Source organism: Onychomys torridus, chromosome 3 (assembly GCF_903995425.1).
Source record: "Onychomys torridus chromosome 3, mOncTor1.1, whole genome shotgun sequence".
NCBI lineage: Eukaryota > Metazoa > Chordata > Mammalia > Rodentia > Cricetidae > Onychomys > Onychomys torridus.
In genome coordinates, this window is record NC_050445.1 from 30,461,089 (window position 1) to 30,481,728 (window position 20,640).

The 20,640-nt window shown below is 37.6% G+C and overlaps 1 protein-coding gene across 7 annotated transcripts in view; it reads left to right on the plus strand.

Moving 5' to 3' along the window:
- Positions 1 to 20,640, plus strand: part of Braf (B-Raf proto-oncogene, serine/threonine kinase) — a 132,115-nt gene that overhangs the window by 42,880 nt on the left and 68,595 nt on the right. For 4 of the 7 annotated variants that reach the window (XM_036180737.1, XM_036180742.1, XM_036180740.1 and 1 more), the window contains exons 2-4: positions 2,673 to 2,774; positions 13,648 to 13,911; positions 20,235 to 20,347. In XM_036180737.1, the coding sequence (XP_036036630.1) occupies positions 2,673 to 2,774; positions 13,648 to 13,911; positions 20,235 to 20,347 (479 nt within the window). The remainder of the gene's footprint in view (positions 1 to 2,672; positions 2,775 to 13,647; positions 13,912 to 20,234; positions 20,348 to 20,640) is intronic. The other 3 variants (XM_036180739.1, XM_036180741.1, XM_036180744.1) reach the window with 1 other exon arrangement.

Below are 20,640 nucleotides of genomic sequence, written 5' to 3' on the forward strand. Positions count from 1 at the left end.
TTATTTCAGAATGTATCAAAAATGCATTAAGTCCCGAAGCATACGTTTTTACTCTTCATCTCTTAAGCCTCTTCTTCTCATCCCCCATTTGTTGGAGATTGTTGAATCTTAAAATTACCATTCCTTGTTCGGTTATTTTGTTTGTTCATTGTGAATTTTTTTTATTTGTTGGGTTTTCAGTTTCTTTTGAGCATTGCTTTTAGAACTTGTGAGTAAAAGACTAAGTTGATTATAGTGGAACTCTGCAGTTCTGTAAATCTGGCCTCTTTTCTAAATGGGAGTCTTATTGTGGACTCTGCCAAGTGAGTACTAAGTGTTCGTTGGCTAGCATTCTTCTAGGGTGCAAGGATTATAGCAGTCATGATTAGAGTCACCCCAGTTATAAATGTAAGGATGTCCTTAGTATCTTTTTTCTACTTTACATTTATTTATTGTGTATGTGGTGATGTGGGGAGTGGCACAAGCATGCTGTGGTTAGTGTGTGAGGTCAAAGGACCATTTGCAGGACTTAGTTCTCTCTTTCCACCTTAAGAGTACTGGAGATTGAATTCAGGCTTGGTAGACAGTGCCCTCACCTGTTGTACCATTTCACATGCTCTTTTTAAAAAAACAATTTGTTTTATTATTTGTGTGAGTGTAAGTGATACATGTGTATAAGTACAGGTGCACATGTGCCATGGTGCTTGAGTGTCGAGGTCAGAGGACAACTCTCAGAAGTGGTTTCTCTTCTTGCATTGTATGATCCAGAGATTGAGGGTTTGGAGGTCCTTGCAGAATAATAGTTCAAGTGAGACAAGAAGGAAATCCAATTCAACACAACTTAGTTAGCCAGTGTTGGGCCAAACTCTTAGAGTCTGACTCCAAACAGTTTATTTTTTACTTTTTTAAACATAGTACAACGTTGGGAAAAATTTTCTGGTGACAATTATCACAGTAAAGTTTAGGGCATGACTACATTGAAACTCTTTTACAAAGTAAATGTCTTTTGCAAAGTACCTGTGACATCTTTCATAGGAATGGGTTCTATTGACTGAGAAACAATGCTCTGGAGTCTGGGAAGAGTCTAGTCTGGGAGATTCTGGTTAGACCAGGCCCTACAGGAGCAAAGATCACGAGGTTATTAACTACATCCATTCCCAGCTTTCCACGCAGAAACAGGTATAAATCCCTTTGTTGAAGAGAAAAGCCTGTATGTTTATTTAACATTCCTGCTTTCTCTCATGCTGTCTGGTGAGCACAAGGACCTACCCTTTATATGAGCCAAAGTGATAATACTCACTGAGCTATATATATCATTGGTCCTGCCTTGGTTTTTGAGACAAGGTCTCTCACTATGATCTGGGGCTCTGCAATTATACTAGGCTGATTGATCAGCAAGACTCAAGGATCTGCCTGTCTTAAAATTTCTTGGAACTGTCTATGTCCATTGAAATTTGTAGATTGTTGAAATTAGCAATGTTACAAAAAAATTATGAGTTGGAGGACAACAAGATAGCTCAGTGGGTAAAGGCACCTGCCTTCAAACCTGATGACCTGATTTTGACCTTTAAAATCTGCATGGTGGAAGGAGAGAACTGACTTCCCCAGTGTCCTATGTATGTGCATGTGTGTACACATAACCCATATGAAATCAATGTAATTATTTTTAAATCGTGAATTGAGTGTTTATATAACTATTAAGAGAAAATAAAAATACATGTACTGAATAAATGTACATTCTGTACCAAAATAACTTAAGGAAGGATGATTTTCTTTGGCTTATAGTTTTTAAAAGAAAATAGGCTCCATCTTTGGTGTGGTGAAGTGGCTATAGAAAGACAAGGCATCAGGAGCATGAGGTAGCCAGTCACATTGCATCTGTAGGAAGCAAAGAGATAAATGAATGCTGGTGCTCAGTTTGCTTTCTCCTTTTTATTCAGTCCGGGACCTCAGTTCATGGAATGACACAACCCATATTCAGAGTAGTTTTTTCTTTCTTCATTAAACTTCTTTGGAAATGTCCTCACAGATATTCCTAGAGGTGTGTCTCCAAGGTGATTCTGAAATCCCAATTTCAGTGAGCCCTTGTACTCTGACCTTTCATTTGTTCTCATCTTAGAACAATTCAACTTGCACATGGCCACCACTATAAGGCAGCTGATTTCGGCTAAACTTTTTCAGGCCTTATTTGATGGTGCACAATATATTCTTTCATTAAGAAAATAATAGTAAAAATCAGTCAAGTTCACACTAAAGATTAACCATCACACTAACAAACCCTAAAAAGCATTTTCTTTCAGGTGGATAGCCCCAAATTTGGGGGAAGATGAAAATAGATTTTCATGATTTATTCTGTGTACATACGTACATATGTATGTATAGAATTTTAAATGTAGGTTCCATAGTATAGAAAATGTGGTATTTGTATTTCTGGGTTTGCCTAATATAGTAATTGCCAGTTTTGACTGTTTATTCTGACTCTATGGGTATTATTTGAATCTCTTACAGGTGGAAATTATTACTAGTATAGAAAAAAAGGTTAAGATAATTATTAATAATCATAAAAATCTAAACTCTGTAAAACTTAGAATACTGATAGTTACTACATTCTATTTTTCTACATTAAAATATTTCTAATTCGTGTGCTAAGTGATCTTTATTTAAATTCCTTTATTTATTTATTTTTTTTTTAGGTGTGGAATATCAAGCAAATGATTAAGTTGACACAGGAACATATAGAAGCCCTATTGGACAAATTTGGTGGGGAGCATAATCCACCATCAATATACTTGGAGGTAGGTTTTTTAGTATCTCTTTATAGTAATTTTGAGAGAAAATTTATAAAAATGTTTTATAGTAGTTGGTTATTTTAGAGAGTAGAATTAGAAACATATTGGAAGAATTAGCTTTGCCTCTTTATTTATTTCTTAGTCTTGTTTTTTTTTTTTTTCCACTTCTTACAATCTACACGGGTTAGTTTTACTTGGGAAATGTCAAAACTGAGAGGGATGTCCCCTATAAACTTAAATATTGCCTGAATTTAAAAAAAGAAAAGAGCTGGGCGGTGGTGGCGCACACCTTTAATCCCAGCACTTGGGAGGCAGAGGCAAGGTGGATCTCTGTGAGTTTGAGGCCAGCCCGGGCTACAGAGTGAGTTTCAGGACAGGCTCCAAAGCTATGCAAAGAAATCCTGTCTTGAAAAACAGAAAAGAAAGAAAAGAAAAGAAAAAAGAATTGTTAAAAAGAGGAAGAGAAATCACACTGTTTTGGTAGTCAGCAAAATACGTTACCATACGGGAATGTGGAATGGTTTTATGAAATATCTTTTCCAAAACAAGTTCCCCATAGTTGGTTTCTGCCTTCTCATAGATTTATAATATTGGAATGGCCCAACATTGTTCATTCTTACTGCTTAATAATGATGCCTTGGGACTTGTGTCTGCCTTCATTGAGGTTATAAATCTGTGGTTACTGGTGTTGATAGTCATGTGAGACAGCAGGTACTATATAATCAAGCTTTGTCCTTAGTTTCCTTCTGAAAGTCAGTCAATTTTCTCAGCAAGCAAGCTGTTGTGGAATCTACAGCCAGTACTGCTTACCACACATCCCATTGTCTTTCTCCATAAACTGTTGCTCAGTTATAATCACACACAAAGGTGATCCTAAATTATAAAAGACCAGAGCCATGGTGGCACATGCAGAGGCAGATGGATCTCTGTAAGTTTGAGGCCAACCTGGCTACAAAGTGAGTTCCAGGATAGCCAAGGCTACACTGGGAGACTCTGTCTCAAAAACAACGGCAACAACAACAACAACAAAAGATCAGGTTAACATTTGGCTTCAAAAACCAGAGATTTTAAAGTATAGTTTGAATGACTTCTAACTAAATTTTCTAATTTAGCAACCTAATTATTTTTTAAAGGACAAATTAAGTCTTCATTATTTTGGGGAGAAAGTTAAGTTTGTGTTTATAAAACAAGTCTTGGAACTTTAGCAACACCAACTAAACTGTTCTCTTTGATTTCTTTATATGACTTACTCCAGATCATACTGTTGCTCGTGGTGTCAATACCAGGACTAGAATTCCTGTCCCCAGATACTATTAGTGTACTTTCACTTGTATAGTATAGTATAGTATAGTATAGTATAGTATAGTAGGCCAAGCAAGAAATCAGAAGGAGTTATATAACCTTAGTGAAACTGATTGTTTTTGTTTACCAAACTTAAAAGCATAGGCAGCAGTTTGTCTCCCTCTGTTTACTGGGAACTTTCCCACGTTTGAAACAATGAGCATGTCTATTTACAGTCATGATGGATTGCTTTAGCCACACAGTACTCCTCAAACATTTGCATACTTGAAAATTGATTAGTAAAAAGCCAAAACATTTATGCTTATTCTTATTCTGTGCCCTGTGCTATGTTAAATGCTTTTATTAATACTTAATTTCCATTTTATAGGTGAAACCAAGAGGTTAAGTAACTTATCTCAAGTGATACTATTGATGAGGGGAAGCAGGCAGATATCTAACTCATAAATCTGTGATAATGATCACTGCCTTATTCTGCTGTTTTGCTATCCTGTTGTGTCTCTGCCCTTACCTCATCACCAGGCAGCTTTTATGTAGGCTAAACATTTCTAATTTTCTTAGTCATTCTTTGTGATATAATTGTTGACCTTTTATTAGATATATTTGATTGGTTTTCTTTTAGAATTAGGCATACAAACTTGAATTGTATATTCAAGATACATGTAACATCAGAGTAAAATTTAATGGGTTATTTTATTAGTATATGACTAATATACTAGTAGAAGTAGATTCTTATTCTCATGAACTAGTACTACACAATACAGCTACATTGAGTATTTGTGAAATATTTTAGGAAAAATGAGAATAGTATTACATGTAATAATATAAAATTGAGTTTATCATTATAAAATAGCTTATTTCCTGATATAAATTAAATGTTCTACAAATAGGGATATTCAGTAAATACCTGCTAATATGTGTACTGTTTGTAGTGACAAAAACCATGTGTAAGAGCCAAAAGTCTGTCTCTTCGAAGAGCTTGTGCTTCAGTGGGGGTGGGAAGTATAGACAGTGACGTACAAAGGCCTTAGAATATTGCACTTATTACCATTTACTACACCATGAAGAAGACTGACAGGAGATGACAGGATGCTTAGCTGCGGAAACCTGACACTCAGATAATGAAATTTGAAGGCCGTAAGTCAAAAGTCAGTTCTGCTGATGACCCACTGAGGCACACCATTCTTCACATTTTCAGTTTCACTCCCTAAGAGTCCTTAATTTTTTTTTTTTTTGGGGGGGGGGGTTGTTCTGTTTTTTCAGAATAAAACATACATTGAATTTACCACTTTAAAATATTTTTTCATGATGTTATCAGATTCAGCATAGCCAGGACTGTTACATAGAGAAACTCCATCTCAAAACACACAGACAAACAAAACAAAACAGGTGTCATCTTATTTTGTAACCATCACCACAATCCATCTCCAGCACCTTTCATCATCTATCTTTTTATTTTACGTATTAACTACCAAATCTGCATTTTCTTCTCCCCATAGTCTGTAGTAACAATTATTTTACTCCTGTGTCTGTGAATTTGACTGTTATAGTGGAATCATACAGCATTTGTCCTTTTGTGACTGGCTTATTTTAGTTAGCATGTTTTCAAGGATTAAACATGTTGCAACATGGATAGTACATGTATAAAAATTTCCTTCCTTGCCAGGGGAAATATTTGTGGTAGAATGCTTGCCTGATTTCTGGATGATTGGATTACTTTCACCTTTACTCATAGGAAATGCTGAGATGATGGGGAAAGACAATTGAGTTCTTGCTTTCAATTCTTAAAACAAATTTTAAGATTATATTTATTTACTGAAAACACACACACACCACAGTTTATGTCTGGAGGTCAGCAACTTGGGGGAGTTAATTTTCAGGTCATCAGGCTTAGTGGCTTTAAAAATCTGTTATTTGAAGCTAATGGTAACCTGATCATTTGTAATGTAGGTTTATTTTGTGTACAACTAACTAGTGATTAAAGCTGAGCCAGAATTTATAGAAAAGGGCAGAGAAGGTATGGTGAGCAGTGTGGATTGTTGAACCTGAGCAAATCAGGTCCTTAGGCTTGGCTGGCCCTCGTGTCTTTGAGTTTATACCCAGAAGTAGAATTGCAGAATCATAAAGTGATTCTATTTAATTATGTAAAGGAACTCTCATACTTTTTATATGTTTGTTTGTTTGTTTGTTTTGAGATAGGGTTTCTCTGTCTTAACAGTCCAGGCTATGCTGGAACTCACTTTATAGACCAGGCTGGTCTTGAACTCACAGAGATCCACCTGCTTCTGCCTCCCAAGTACTGGAATTAAAGGCATGTGCCACCACTGCCTGGCTCTCATACTATTTTATATCGTACCTACACCACTACTTTCTTACCATCAATAAATGCACAAGGATTCTACTTTCTCAACATCCTCACCAATACTGAATATTTTCTATTTTAGCTTTGATAATAACCATTGTAATGAATATAAAATGTTATTCTCTTGTGGCTTTGCTTTGCATTTCCCTAATGATTATGATGTTAAGATCTTTTTACAGCTTATTGGTTATGCGGCCACCTTCTTTAGAGAAAAGTCTATGTAAACCCATTGTCTAATTTATAATTGGATTGTTTGGGTTTTAGTTTCTAGGTTGCAGTTCTTTTTAAAAAATTAATTAATTTGCTTATTTATTCATTCATTCATGTGTGTGGATCAGAAGACAATGTTCAACAATTGTTCTCTCCTTCCAACTGTGTGTTGGTCCTAGGGATCAAACTTAGATTGTTAGGTTTGGTAGCGAGTGTCTTTGGTCACTGAGCCATCTTGCCAGCCTTCTTTTTATATTCTTCTTTTATGCCTAAGAGTATGGGTGGTATTCCCATTCAAAGCACTGCAAGTCAGTCCCGGGCCAAATAGGCTTATGGCCATATCATAATGCAAAATTCATTTAATCCAACTTCAAGTCCAAAGTCTCTTCTGAGACTCCAGGTCATCTGTTAATTGTACCCCCTTGTAAAATCAAAAAGCAAATGACATACTTCCAATATATAATGGCACAGAATTTATATTACCATTCCACAAGGGTAGAATGGAAGCATGGTGAAAAAATATAGGACCAAAGCAAAACCAAACCCCAAGAGTATAAAATTCTGTAGCTTCTGTGACTGATGTCTGGGACTTGAGTTTCAAAGGATTTAAGTGGCTCAACCCCACCAGATTTTTTGCCTGTAACATACATACATTTCTCTCTCTCTTGGACTGATTCTACTCCTTGTATGCTATTCTTTTGGGCCAATATCTCACATCTCTGATATCTCTGACATCTTGTGATCTCCAGTGCAACTCAGGTTTCACTTTCATAGCTTCACACAATTTGAAATTTACCTTGCTTGTTGATCTATGGTTTACCTGTCAATCACCATAATCCTAAAGAAAGAAAAAAATGTGTTTACCCTTGAAAAATTCTTTGCAGGATTTCTTCTACGTCTCTAATTTTCCTATATATTTTCAATTAATGAATTTGAATATCTTCTATGTGGAAGAGATAGTGTTAAATGCTTTAAAAATTGTTTACGGTTCTTCATTTTGTGTGTGTGTGTGTGTGTGTGTGTGTGTGAATATGTGCCATGTTGTGTACATGGAGGTCAGAAGACAATTATCAGGAGTAAATTCTCACTTTCCATCTTGTAGGTCCCAAGGATTGAACTCAGGCTTGGTGGCATGTGCCTTTAACTGCTGAGCCATCTAGCTCTAGCTCTAACTAGCATCTAGCTAGCTCTAGATGCTTTTCTACTTGTTTCTGTACCTGATATATGGAGTCCAGAGTTGACAAGATACTGCTTCATGGCAGCTAGGAAGCAAAGAGAAAAACAAGAAGGAGCTAGAAATTCAGTATGCTTTTCAAAGACAGACCTAGTCTTAATACTCACTAGACAGAGGCAAGCTGTGAGTTTCAGATCAGCCAATACTGCAGTACTACATATTGAAACCCTATCTTAAAAAAAGAAATGTTCCTAATAGTCTTATTTCCTTATACTAGGTCTTGCCTCTTACAAGTTCTACCACTATAATAAAAAGGGCCCTGCCTTTAACATGTGGCCTTTTAGGGGCATTTTAGATCCAAACCAAAACAGTCAATCAACATAACATTCTTAATATGTGTGGCAATCTTTTTCATCTTGAGATGTCAAACTAGAAACACTGAAGACACACACAGTTCATCAATTTCTACAATGAAAGGAGTACCAGAATGTAGATCAGTTCATTGTATATATCTGCAGACAGTAAAGTTTCATTAGATAATATGAGATTAAATTCATTAAGAATAATTTTAATAATGAGGATGGTATTGCACACCTCTAATCCCAGGTACAAGCAAATTCAAAGCTAGTCCAGGTAAATTAGCAACTCTGTTTCAAAATCAGAGAATTAAGATCAAGAATTGAGAATAGTTAAGTGGTAGACTATTTGCCTAGAATGCATGGTACTCTGGGTTCAATTATCAGTACAGGAAAGGAGAGAAGGGTAAGCTTAGTGACTTGGATGCAGTAGATCTCTGTAAAGTATTGAAGCTATAACCATAAACTCTAAAAAAATTTCCATTATTCCTCAAAAGAAATTCTTTATCCATTAACATCTATTCCCTTCAGTCCTTGAAATGATGATCTTTTTGTCTCTGTAGATTTGCCTATATTGTAGACATTTTGTAAGTAGCCTTTTGTGACGGGGTGCTTTTGCTTAACATAATGTTTTCACAGTTTAACCTTGCTGTGGTGTGGATTAGTACTTCATTTCCTTTTTTGACCAAATAATTACCATGTGGACTTTTTTTTAACCTGTCCAACAACTGATAAATATTCAGCTGTTTAACTTACTGGTATTATTAGTTATTCCACCATGGACATTCACACCATAGATTTTCTGTGGGTTGTTTTGTTTTAATTCTCTTGGTTGTATGTCTGGAAATAGAATTACTAGGTCTTGTGATAATTCCTGCAATTTGAAGAACTGCCAGATAGTTTTCCAAAGCCTTGACACTATTTTACATTCCCAATGGTAATGGTTTTGAGTTCAGTTTCTTTGCATTCTTATCAGCACTTGTTATTTCTCATGACCTTTTCATTGTAACCATTCTAGTAGGTGTGGATTAGTATCTCAGTTTGGTTTGGTTTGCAGTTCACTAGTAAGAAATAGTTTTGAGCATCTTTTCATGTACTAGCTATTTGTGTATCTTCTTCTAAGAAATGTCTATTTAGATCCTTTACTCTGTTTTGTCCTTTTTTTTTTTTCTTTTGAGACAGGATCTTTCTTAGCCCTAGCTGTCCTGGAACTCATTATGTAGACCAGTCTAGCCTGGAACTCAGAGATTCACCTGCCTCTGCTTCCTGAGTGCTGGGATTAAAGGTGCCACCACACCTAACGACCACTCCTCTTTTTTTTTTTTTTTTTTTTTTTTTAAATTTTATTGACTTATATCTTACGTATCAGTGCTCTGCATGTATACCTGCAGACCAGAAGAGGACATCAGATCCTATTATAGATGGTTGTGAGCCACCATATGGTTACTGGGAATTGAACTCAGGACCTCTGGAAGAACAGCCAGAGATTTTAACCACTGAGCCATCTCTCCAGTCCCCCCTCTTTTTTTTTACATTTTTTAACATAATTTTTTTTTATTGATTCTTTGGGAATTTCACATCATGCACCCCAATCCCACACATTTCCCAGTCCCTCTCTATCTGCCCCTTACCTCCATAGCATATCTCCCAAAGAAAAATTTTTAAATATTAATTAAAAACAAAACAAACAAAAAAACCACATTCACTCCTCCATCTTTCCTGCCTCCTCTTCATTTGTCTTAGGGACATTGGGAGCTAAGATGTGTCACATAGTATACTCTTTTGTCCACTCAGCTCTACTTGCAAATGTTCATTTCAGTGAGTGGTTGGTCTGGTTCAAGGCCTCTGGCATCTGGTACACCATCAACACTGGATCCTCAAAAAAAACCTCTTCTTGGATATCCTGCTATTACCCCAAGTCATGGAGATACTATGGCTATGGTTTCATGAGATCAGTCCCTTCAAGCACTCCATCAGGTCATAGATGGAGTAGATGTTGATATGCCAACTCAAAGCCCTGGATGTGGGTCTGGGGGGGGGGGGGGTAGCTGATTTTGTTAGTCCAGACTGCTGGAACCATTCCCTTCAGTCAAGGGGTGGGCTAGCTGTTCTACTGCAGCGGCCATTGAGGGGCAGGACCAGTGAAGGGCAGGGCCTGCTCAGCATGGCCCTTGGATTTCAACACACATGGTTCATATGACCCCCTGTGGTAACATGGTCCACGGAGATCAACACAGACCCCAGCTGCCGCAGGACCACAGACCTAGACAGAGCCCTTGGCAGCAGCTTGGACCCGGATGTCACCATGGCCCCAGTGGCAGAACAGGACACCCATATCAGGATGGCCCTGGTGGCAGCATGGTTTCAGGTGGCTGCCCAGACCCCAGGCATCCATGTGGTCTTAAGTGACAACAAGGGCCACGGATGTGAACACAGATGCCTGTTGGGACAGGACCACAGACACAGACATGGCCCTTGACAGCAGCCTGGGCCCGGAAGTCACCATGGCCCAGGGTAGCAAGCAGGCCATCCATATCAGCCTGTTCCTCACTGCCTTAACTTCTTCAGTTCCACCTCTTTCTACAGTCCATGAACCAATTCTCTTCTCTTTCTCTCCCATTTCTCCACCATGTATTTACTCTTCATAGTGGTGCCTGTCTGCCAGGTGCTGCAAGGATGTCTTCAGCCCAGGCCACGAGGACCCGGGCAGGCCTACGTCCCTCTTGTGGTTTTTGACTTTGAGACAGCATCTCACCTAAGTTGCATAGGCTGGCTCTGAGCTCTTTCTGTAGCCTAGTGCTACGTTTGGTAACTTTGATCTTGAGAATGAATTTGAACATAATATTATTTTCAAAATGAATTAAATGTTAGATTTTAGGATTCAAAGGAAAGTAGAAAAAGAAAAAATATTATAAAGAGTGTGGTTTTTTTTAATGTTCAAATGGTAGTCTTAAGAACCAGACAATTTTAAGGGTTTGTATGTGTGTGTGTGTGTGTGTGTGTGTGTGTGTGTGAGAGAGAGAGAGAGAGAGAGAGAGAGAGAGAGAGAGAGAGAGGAGAGAGAGAGGAGAGAGAGGAGAGAGATATGAAATACCATGACCAAAGCAAGAGAGAGAGAGAGAGAGGAGAGAGGAGAGAGGAGAGAGATATGAAATACCATGACCAAAGCAACTTGAAGAGGAAAGGGTTTATTTGCCTCACATATCCCTAGTCACAGTCCACTGAGGGAAGCCAAGGCAGGAACTCAGACAGGAAAGAACCTAGAGGCAAGAACTGATCCAGAGACCAAAAAGGAGTGCTGTTTAATGACTTGCTCCTCGTGGCTTGACCAACCTGCTTCCTTTTTTGATTTTTTTTCCTTTTCCTGAAAAATAGATTGTTGGTCATATAATATATCCTGATTAAATTCCCCCACCCTCTACTCTTCCTAGATCCTCCCCACTTCTCCCATCTAGATCCACCCCCTTCCTGTTTCTTGAGGGAAACCGTCTTCTAAAGGAATAATAATAAAAATAAAATACCATAAGATAAAATAAGAACTAACGCATTGGGATAGGACAAAACAAACAAGATCTTGTCCCTTGCCCATCTCCCCAGTCTTGTCTCCCTGTGTACCTATTATTCATTTAAATTCTGCAGATATGTATCAACCTCTTGCTGTTTCCTGCATATGACATAACATTCAGCTATGCTTTTTCCCTCCAATATCTTTTTTGTTGTTGTTGGTTTTTGTTGTTCTTGTTGTTGTTTTACTTTTTGTGACAGGTTCTTCTGTGTAGCCCAGCTGGAACTCACTCTGTAGACCAGGCTGGCCTTGAACTTAGAGATCTGCTTGCCTCTGCTTCTCAACTGCTGAGATTAAAGACGTGCCACCACCACCCAGCTTTCCCCAGTATCTTAAAGATATCTTACCTTCTTACTTGGTTATAAAATTCTTAGGTACACTGGTCTTCCTATTTCTTCCATCCTTCCTAAGCCCTGCCTCATTTCACGTTCTTACCTCATAGCAGAAACGCTATTTCTTATGCATAATACACAAATAAAAATATACCCATTCATTTCTTTATAGCCCAGTAATCTTTTTAAAAGTTTTACTTAGTGTATTGTGTTATGATGTGCTCATGTGCCAGGTACATGCACATGCATGTGGAGGTTAGAAGACAACTTTCGGGAGTTGATTCTTTCCTTCCATTGTGGGTTCTAGGGCAAACTCAACTCAAGTCTTGAGGCTTGCTCAGCTAGCACTTTTACCTGCTGAGCCATCTTCTAGCTTAGTAAACCTCTTGAGAAATGGAAAATGCCATATTAAAATCTTTAATTCTCCCTTGTAGAGTTTCATAAATGTTTGTTGTACTACATCTATTTAGGATGGTAGGAACAATAGTAGATTATGGGCTAAAGGGATTTCCACTGTCTGAAAGAACTGTGAACACTTCTGTTCCAATTATTTATCTCTTTACTTTCAGTATCATGCTGTTCTTAAAATTTGGTATTTTATATGGTAGGTCATTTGACTTTATAGCCCTTGTCATATGGAATACATATGAGGATATACTGTTAGTGGCCCAGAGTTTCCTATAGTTTCTGGGTATCAAATCAGTTTTTACTTGCTAAGCAACATTTGATGGGGATGGAGGTAATTAGGAATCTATAATGAGAAGGGGTTCTTTGAAAGAACAAACTATTTTAACTGATAACTATAGCTATTTCAGAAAGAAGATAGTAGCTACAAATTATCTAAGCCCCACTAAGGTTCATTGTTGACACTGAGATGAGTGTGAACTTGCTCTCTGGTACTGTGTAACTCATTCCTGAATTTTAGCATAGCTCTAATAACCACTTCTTTCCATTCATTCTCTTCTCTTCTCTTCTCTTCTCTCTCTCTCTCTCTCTCTCTCTCTCTCTCTCTCTCTCTCTCTCCCCTCCCCTCCCTCCCTCCCTCCCTCTCTTTGTGTGTCCATTCTCACATATATGCACATATGTTACCACTTTACATTCAGAGTCACACAAATGGAATCATCTATTTCAAATAAGTATAGCAATGATTGTTGCCAAAATCTATGAAACTTGATATGCCTGTAACTTTTCTGGAAAATAGAATTATATAGAGGAAAAGACACCTATCCTTGATGCAGTGTAATACTTTATAAATGTTTTATCTTATGCTAAACTTGTGGTTTGGAAAATAAATTAGTCTTTTAGCAGAAAATTGGGAAATACTGTTTTTTAAATTAACATTTATGGAACATGTAGATATACATAGATCAAGTTTCCCAACATAATAAAGTAATGTCCTATAACATATTTTTCCATTGAAAGGTGAGAGTATTTGTAGGATTTTCAGTATTTACTTTGTCATTTGTAGCTTAAACCCTGTTTTAGATTATAAAGAAGTTATAATCAAAGACTGAAGTCGTATGTCTTTTGTGACTGTCAAAGCAAACTCTAGGTTCTATGTGACTCTCCTTTCTTTTATAGGCCTATGAAGAGTACACCAGCAAGCTAGATGCCCTCCAGCAAAGAGAGCAACAGCTGTTGGAGTCCCTGGGGAATGGAACTGAGTTTTCTGTTTCTAGCTCCGCGTCAATGGACACGGTTACATCCTCCTCTTCTTCTAGCCTTTCAGTGCTGCCTTCATCTCTCTCAGTTTTCCAAACTCCCACAGATGGATCACGAAACAACCCCAAGTCACCACAGAAACCTATTGTTAGAGTCTTCCTGCCCAACAAACAGAGGACAGTGGTGAGTCAATATTTACTGTAATCGTTTTGCTGCTTCTTTTCCTTTCTTTTCTTTTTTTAAGATGTATTTCGTTATGTATACAGTGTTCTGCCTGCACATATCCCTGCAGGCCAGAAGAGGGCACCAGATCTCATTACAGATGGTTGTGAGCCTCCATGTGGGTGCTGGGGATTGAACTCAGGACCTCTGGAAGAACAATCAGCGTTCCTAACCGCTGAGCCATCTCTCCAACCCCCCATTTTGCTGTTTCTTGTGTTGAACATTATTATCACTGAATATTCAAAGCCATGCAGATGGAACCATCCATTTCAAACGAGGATAGAAAAGACATGATTGTTTTGTGCCAAAGTCTGTACAGTTACCAGATTTTTTCTCTTTAAATTTTATTTACTTATTTGTTTTTGCTTGGTTGGTTGGGTTGTTTGTTTGTTTGTTTGTTTGTTTGTTTGAGACATGATTTCACTGTGTAGCTTTGGCTGGTCCAGAACACACTATGTAGATGAGGCTGGCCTCCAACTAACAGAGATCTGTCTGCCTCTGCCTCTCAAGTGCTGGGATTAAAGGTGTGTGGCAATCCATCAAACTTCATTGGCACTTAAATGTAAATACCGGTGAAGAGTTGGTTAGGAGACTGAAGAGATGGCTCAGCAGTTAAGAGCACTGGCTGCTCTTGCAGAGGACCTGGGTTCAATTACCTGCACTCGTATGTTGAACCATAACCATCTGTAATTACATTTGTGGGGGATTTAATGCCCTCTTCTGGCCTCCAAGAATACCAGGCACATACATGATGCCCTTTCAGACAGACAGGCAAAACACTCAAAGGCATAAAATAAAATGAATAATTATTTTAAAAAAAAAAAAAAAAGTGATCAGAATTTCATGATTTAAGCTTATATCAGATAAGATTCTTTCCTCTAAGTAATCTCTATTTTAAGTTATCAGAAGTTAACTTTCAGTGTGTTTGATATTTCTGCTCTTGTTTATATAACTTTTTAAAAATTGTTGTTACAAGTATCATTGCCAGGTGGTATATGCCTTTAATCCCAGCACTGGAGAGACAGAGGAAGGCAGATCTCTGAGTTCGAGGCCAGCCTGGTCTACAGAGAGAGTTCCAGGACAGCCCGAGCTACACAGAGAAACCTTGTCTTGAAAAACAAAAGCAAAACAAATAAACAAACAAAAAAACCACAAAACCAAGTATTGTCATTAGAAACAGTATACCAGCAAGAAACATTTAAAACAGTAAGATCTGCTGATCTGAAGTCTTCAAGTAAAGCAAATATTGTCAGCCTTAATAAATAACATTTCTGTAACTTAAGCCAGTAATTTTTTGATGTATATGGTTACTTTTCTAATAAGATGCATGTTATTTTTTTTTATGTATATATCTGTGTATATCTGTGTGTGGGTGTGGGTGTGCACACTTGGAGTATGGGTGCCCGCAGAGGGTAGAGAAGGCATTAGATCGATCCCTAGGGACTGAAGTTACAGATAGTTTAGTTGTGAGTCACCTGACATGGGAACTGCTGGGACCTGAACTCTGTCCTCAAGAAGAACAGGTAGTATTTTTAACCACTGGGCCATCTCTCCAACCTTATATAGTTGCTTTTAATAAAAAGAGTTATAAATCAGCTGAAATCAAAGTAGTCTTCCTTTGTTTTCCCTATGAGAGAACAGAAATACAAGGTACAATTGGTGTTTTTCAGTGTTCCAAAATTCCTTTTGACTTTTAAAATACGTTGAATATAGAATTCCTGTGTTAATGATCAGATTAGGAACTAACAATTGCCCACTACCTGCGTATGGATTTTGATCTTACTTAGAAAATAGTTCTCAAACACTGTTAATTATCAAGAGTGCATTTGTACGTACTTGCCCTGCCTTTTCTTCCAGGAAGAGGTGAGTGTGATAAAGCATACTTGGGATTATTTAATTTTTGTACAGAATAAATTCAATTTATAAAACAAACTCAGTTCCTTTACCCTTTTTTCTTTTTCTTTTTCTTTCTTTTTTTTTTTTTTGTCATACATAGACTAGTTAAAATTGCAATTCCCATACTTCCTGAGTAATATCTTGTGTTGATATCTCCTTAAAGGGCGAACATGATGTAAAATTATTTGTAAATAGAAATTCTATCTCTGAAACAGCCTATATTAAAAAGAAAATTCATGAACACCCATCCCATCTCCATCTCCATTTTTTAGTTGTCTGTACTTATGAGCAGAATGTGGAAAACATTGAGACTAGAGAGATAGCTCCTTAGTTATGAACACTGGCTGCTCTTACATAGAACCCTGGTTCTATTGCCAGCACCCGCATGGCAGCTCACAGCCATCTGAAACTCAGTTCCAGGAGACCTAGTGCTCTCTCTGGCCTTTGTAGGCACTGTATGCATGTAATACACAGACATACATGGAGGCAAAACACCCATACACACAAAATTTTAAAATAAATGTCTTTTAAAAACAATATAAAAAGAGTTTAGAGTATTGGTTGCACAATGGTATGAATATTAACCTCACTGAGGAGCTAATATTAAAAAATAATTAAGATAGACTTTGTTATGTGTATACTTTAATACATTTTAAAAGGAATAGTATGGTAATTATATGCAAAGTTAAAATATCCCTAGTAAAATGACCCAGCCAGTTTACTCTAAAGTGTTTATCCAAGCATGAAAAATAAGGACTTGTAAGTAAATGTTGCTTTGATGTTCTATTTCTCATACTCCAAATTCCAAATGTCCATCAACAGGTCCCTGGTGCATATACCTGTAATCCCAGACTTGGGACACAGAAGCAGGTAGATCAATATAACTTCAAGGTTAACCTGATCTGTGTGTGGAGTTGTAGGCTAGCTAGAGCTACAGAATTGAGACCCTGTCTCAAAAGTAATAAAAGCTAAAAACAGGGGAATTTTAAAAGAAATTATGGAATATTGTTACAAAGAACATCATGTTAATAGAAAGAAAAGTTACTGATATTCTTATCATCCAACATAGATGAATCCCTAGAAAAGTGTGCTGTAGAAAAGAAGGCAGACAAAAATGGATGCATGCTTTGTAATCCCATTTATACAAAATTTTAAAATGTACTCCTGACCACATGGAGTGGAATGCATATAATCCCAGTACAAAATAATTAGAATAGTAAGTACTGTATTTAAATATACTTGTCAGTTCCGTTCCACCCCCCCAACCCCCCACCCCCACCCCTGTCTCGTCCTACCCTCCCCCCAGCTGAGGACCGAACCCAGGGCCTTGCTTGCACTTGCTAGACAAGTGCTCTACCACTGAGCTAAATAAATCTCCAACGAAGGTGTACATTTTTTGTAGGCAGGAAGAATAATATTGGTTTCTCAAAAGTTCTGAGCTTTTCTAACAATGAAAGGGCTTCTTTTGTCCTTAAATAAGTTTAACTGATTGACCTATTTTGATTTGATTAGGACCACAATTGAGTAGTAAAAGATACCACCTTTATAAATCCATTCCATTGGCCCTGGTTCCTTACAAGTTAAATTCAATTAATTCTAACATTGTCCATTCTGTTAAGTCTTTTAGGGGTATAGAAAGAGATTCTCTCTTGCTTTAATAAGACTATGTTGTAAGCATAGCATATCGCAGTCCTCCTTAAAAACAATGTGATTGGTCTAATACAGCTGAAAAAGACTCAACATCAAGATTAATTATCATAAAACCAGAAAGTTATGTTTTAGTTAGGGTTATTATTGGTGTGATGAAACACCATGACCAAAAGCAACTTGGAGAGGAAAGAGTTATCTGGCTTAAATTTCCATATCACTGTTCATCACTGAAGGAAGTCAGGAGAGGAACTCAGGACAGGAACCTGGAGACAGCTGATACAAAGGCCATGGAGGAGTCCTGCTTACTGACTTGTTCCTCATGGCTTGCTCAGTCAGCTTTCTTATAGAACCCAGGACCACCAGCCCAGGGGTGGCACCACCCACAATGGGCTGGACCCTCCCCAATCAATCACTAATTAAGAAAATGATTACAGGCTTACCTGCAATGCTGTATGTATATATTTATTTATTAAGTGGATGAATGTTCTGTTTTGTGCAAGAGCAGCCAGTGCTCTTAACTGCTGAGCCATCTCTCCAGCCCCTACAGTTTATAGAAGTATTTTTTTTCAATTGAGATTCCCTTCTGTCAGATGATTATAGCTTGTGTTAGGTTGACATAAAACTAGCCAGTTATATATTTAAAGTTGTATTCAAATCTACATATTGATTTGCATATGTATTCTATGCCAGTTTATTTAAGGGCTAACTGTATCATGTTTATATATACCACAAGCTTGCCTTTATCTTACAAAGCCAACCATGACACATTTGTGATCCAAAATGCTGGGAAGCAGGAAGGACAGGAATGGGTACATAATGAGTTTGAGGCCAGGCTGGACTACATGAAATCTTGTTTTGAAAAGAAAAAAAGGGGGAAAAATGAATTACACTATCAAGGTACTAGTACAAATAATTCAGTGTTTAACATGTTTGATGTCCAACCAAATTTTAAAGTGACTCCTTAAAGTTTTGTAAATAACTTTTCACTATAGAAGAATTTAAACATGTGTAAAGTAATGTAATGAATTCTCATGGATAATCAATGATTGTTTCAATTTTTTACGATGAAGTTTGAACATTTTGTTTAGGTGTGAATTTTCCTGTGGCAAATAAATATTCAGATGAGTACATATATTGTTATTGGCTCAGTAACATGAACTCATGGCTGACATCCCTATGGTTGACGCCTGAAATAAGTTTTTCAACACACACGTAACGAGTCTTTCTCTGTCATGCCAGCCAGCTCCCAAAAAATGACAGGGAGACTTCTTAATAATTACGAAAGCTCGGCCTGTAGCTTAGTACTTCTCCCTATATTTGTTTTATTCTGTCAATAGATAGTTTCTCAGTGTTCTAGGAAACATGTAATCAGTCCGTTGGCACACTCTTAACTATAGTAACAACAGGAACATCTCTCAACCAAAGTCCATGCCTCAGTCTAAAGAACCCAGGTATTGTTTAGAAGGTCATATATTTAGTCCTGGACCTGTTAATATCATAAGGGATTAGCACCTAACTAGCACATGTACACCATCTGTTGCCAGAAAAAGTTATTGATAGCCTCAATAGTAATATGCAATTCTAGAGAAGGGCAAGTGTCCAGATAGAGACACTTGAGAACTAAACATCAGGTATCAATCAGATCAGTATCTGTCTGTCTCTGTGTGTGCCTGCCTGCCTTCCTGACAACCCTTGACTGTATGTCTGTCTCTGGGTGGGTGAGTGATGGTGGTGTATATGCCTGTTAGTGCATGAGCTTGTAGAGACCAGAGATCAATGGGAAGTGTCTTTTGAGGGTTTTGTTTGTTTGTTTGAGACAGGGTCTCTCTGTGAACCTAGAACTTACTCCCCTAGTTTGGCTGGCCAGTGACACCCCTTCCCCAGAGTCTACACTGGAGTTAAAGATGTACACTGCCACATTCAGCTTTTTAGTGGGTACTAAAGACCCAAACGCAGGCAGGTCTTCATGCTTGAGCAGCAAAACATTACCCACTGAGGTACCTCTCCAGCCTCCACATATATCCTAACAGATATTTTCTTCTGCTTTATTTAGGGTAGTAAGGCATCTCTGAATAATCATTAATATAACTGAAGACTTAAACAGCTTTCACGCTTGGCCAAAATTAATTTTACAGCTAGATATGGTAGCATACACTTGTGCTGATGCAGTTGAGAGGCTGACATAGGAAGATCGATCTAGAACTTTAGACTAGCCTGGGCTACAACAGTCACTGTCTCAAAAACAACAACAAAAATTTTTATATTACTTTGAGTGTTGACCTCTAAGTGTTGTCAGTGGTGAGACCGTTGGTGTATATAGTGTAGAAAATACTGTTATATTTTTGTTCATATATATGAATATGTAATTTTAATAAAATATCAGTCCTTTTTTTTTTTTTTTGAGACAGTCTAGTTAGTCCTGATTGCCCTGGGACTTGCTATGTAGACCAGGCTGGCCTTGAACTTACAGAAATCCTGTTGACTCTGCCTCCCAAGTGCTAGGATTAAAGTCATGTACCACCACACCTAGCCTTAGTTTTTCTTTAAATTGGTAAAATAATAGTTAACTTGATATAATTTCCTTATACTAATAAGTAAATTATAGACATGATATTGTACTTGACTCAAGGAATCCATGCAATATTTTAAAGATGTTATAAGATAAATGACTGAGTTTTATGAAACTATTTGAAAAAAAACCTCTTTCCCATTACCTCTTACGCATATTTATGTCATAGGTACCTGCAAGATGTGGCGTTACAGTCCGAGACAGTCTAAAGAAAGCACTGATGATGAGAGGTCTTATCCCAGAGTGCTGTGCTGTTTACAGAATTCAGGATGGGTATGGTTTGTATGTGTTGTGTGATTTTCTTTGAAAAGAAATGAGACATAAAGCTTTGAGTTTGTTTTGTAGTCTTTATCCAAATCTAGGGAGTTGAAAAATCAACCTCAGAGACTGGAGAGATGGCTCAGTGAGAGCACTGGCCGTTCTTCCAGAGGACCTGGGTTTAATTTTCAGCACCCACATGACAGCTCACAGCCATCTGTAACTCCAGTTCCAAGGAATCTAAAACCTTGTGGTCTCCTCAAGCATGCAGGCAAAATGCTCTTACACAATAGTAAGGAAAGAAGGAAGGAGGGAGA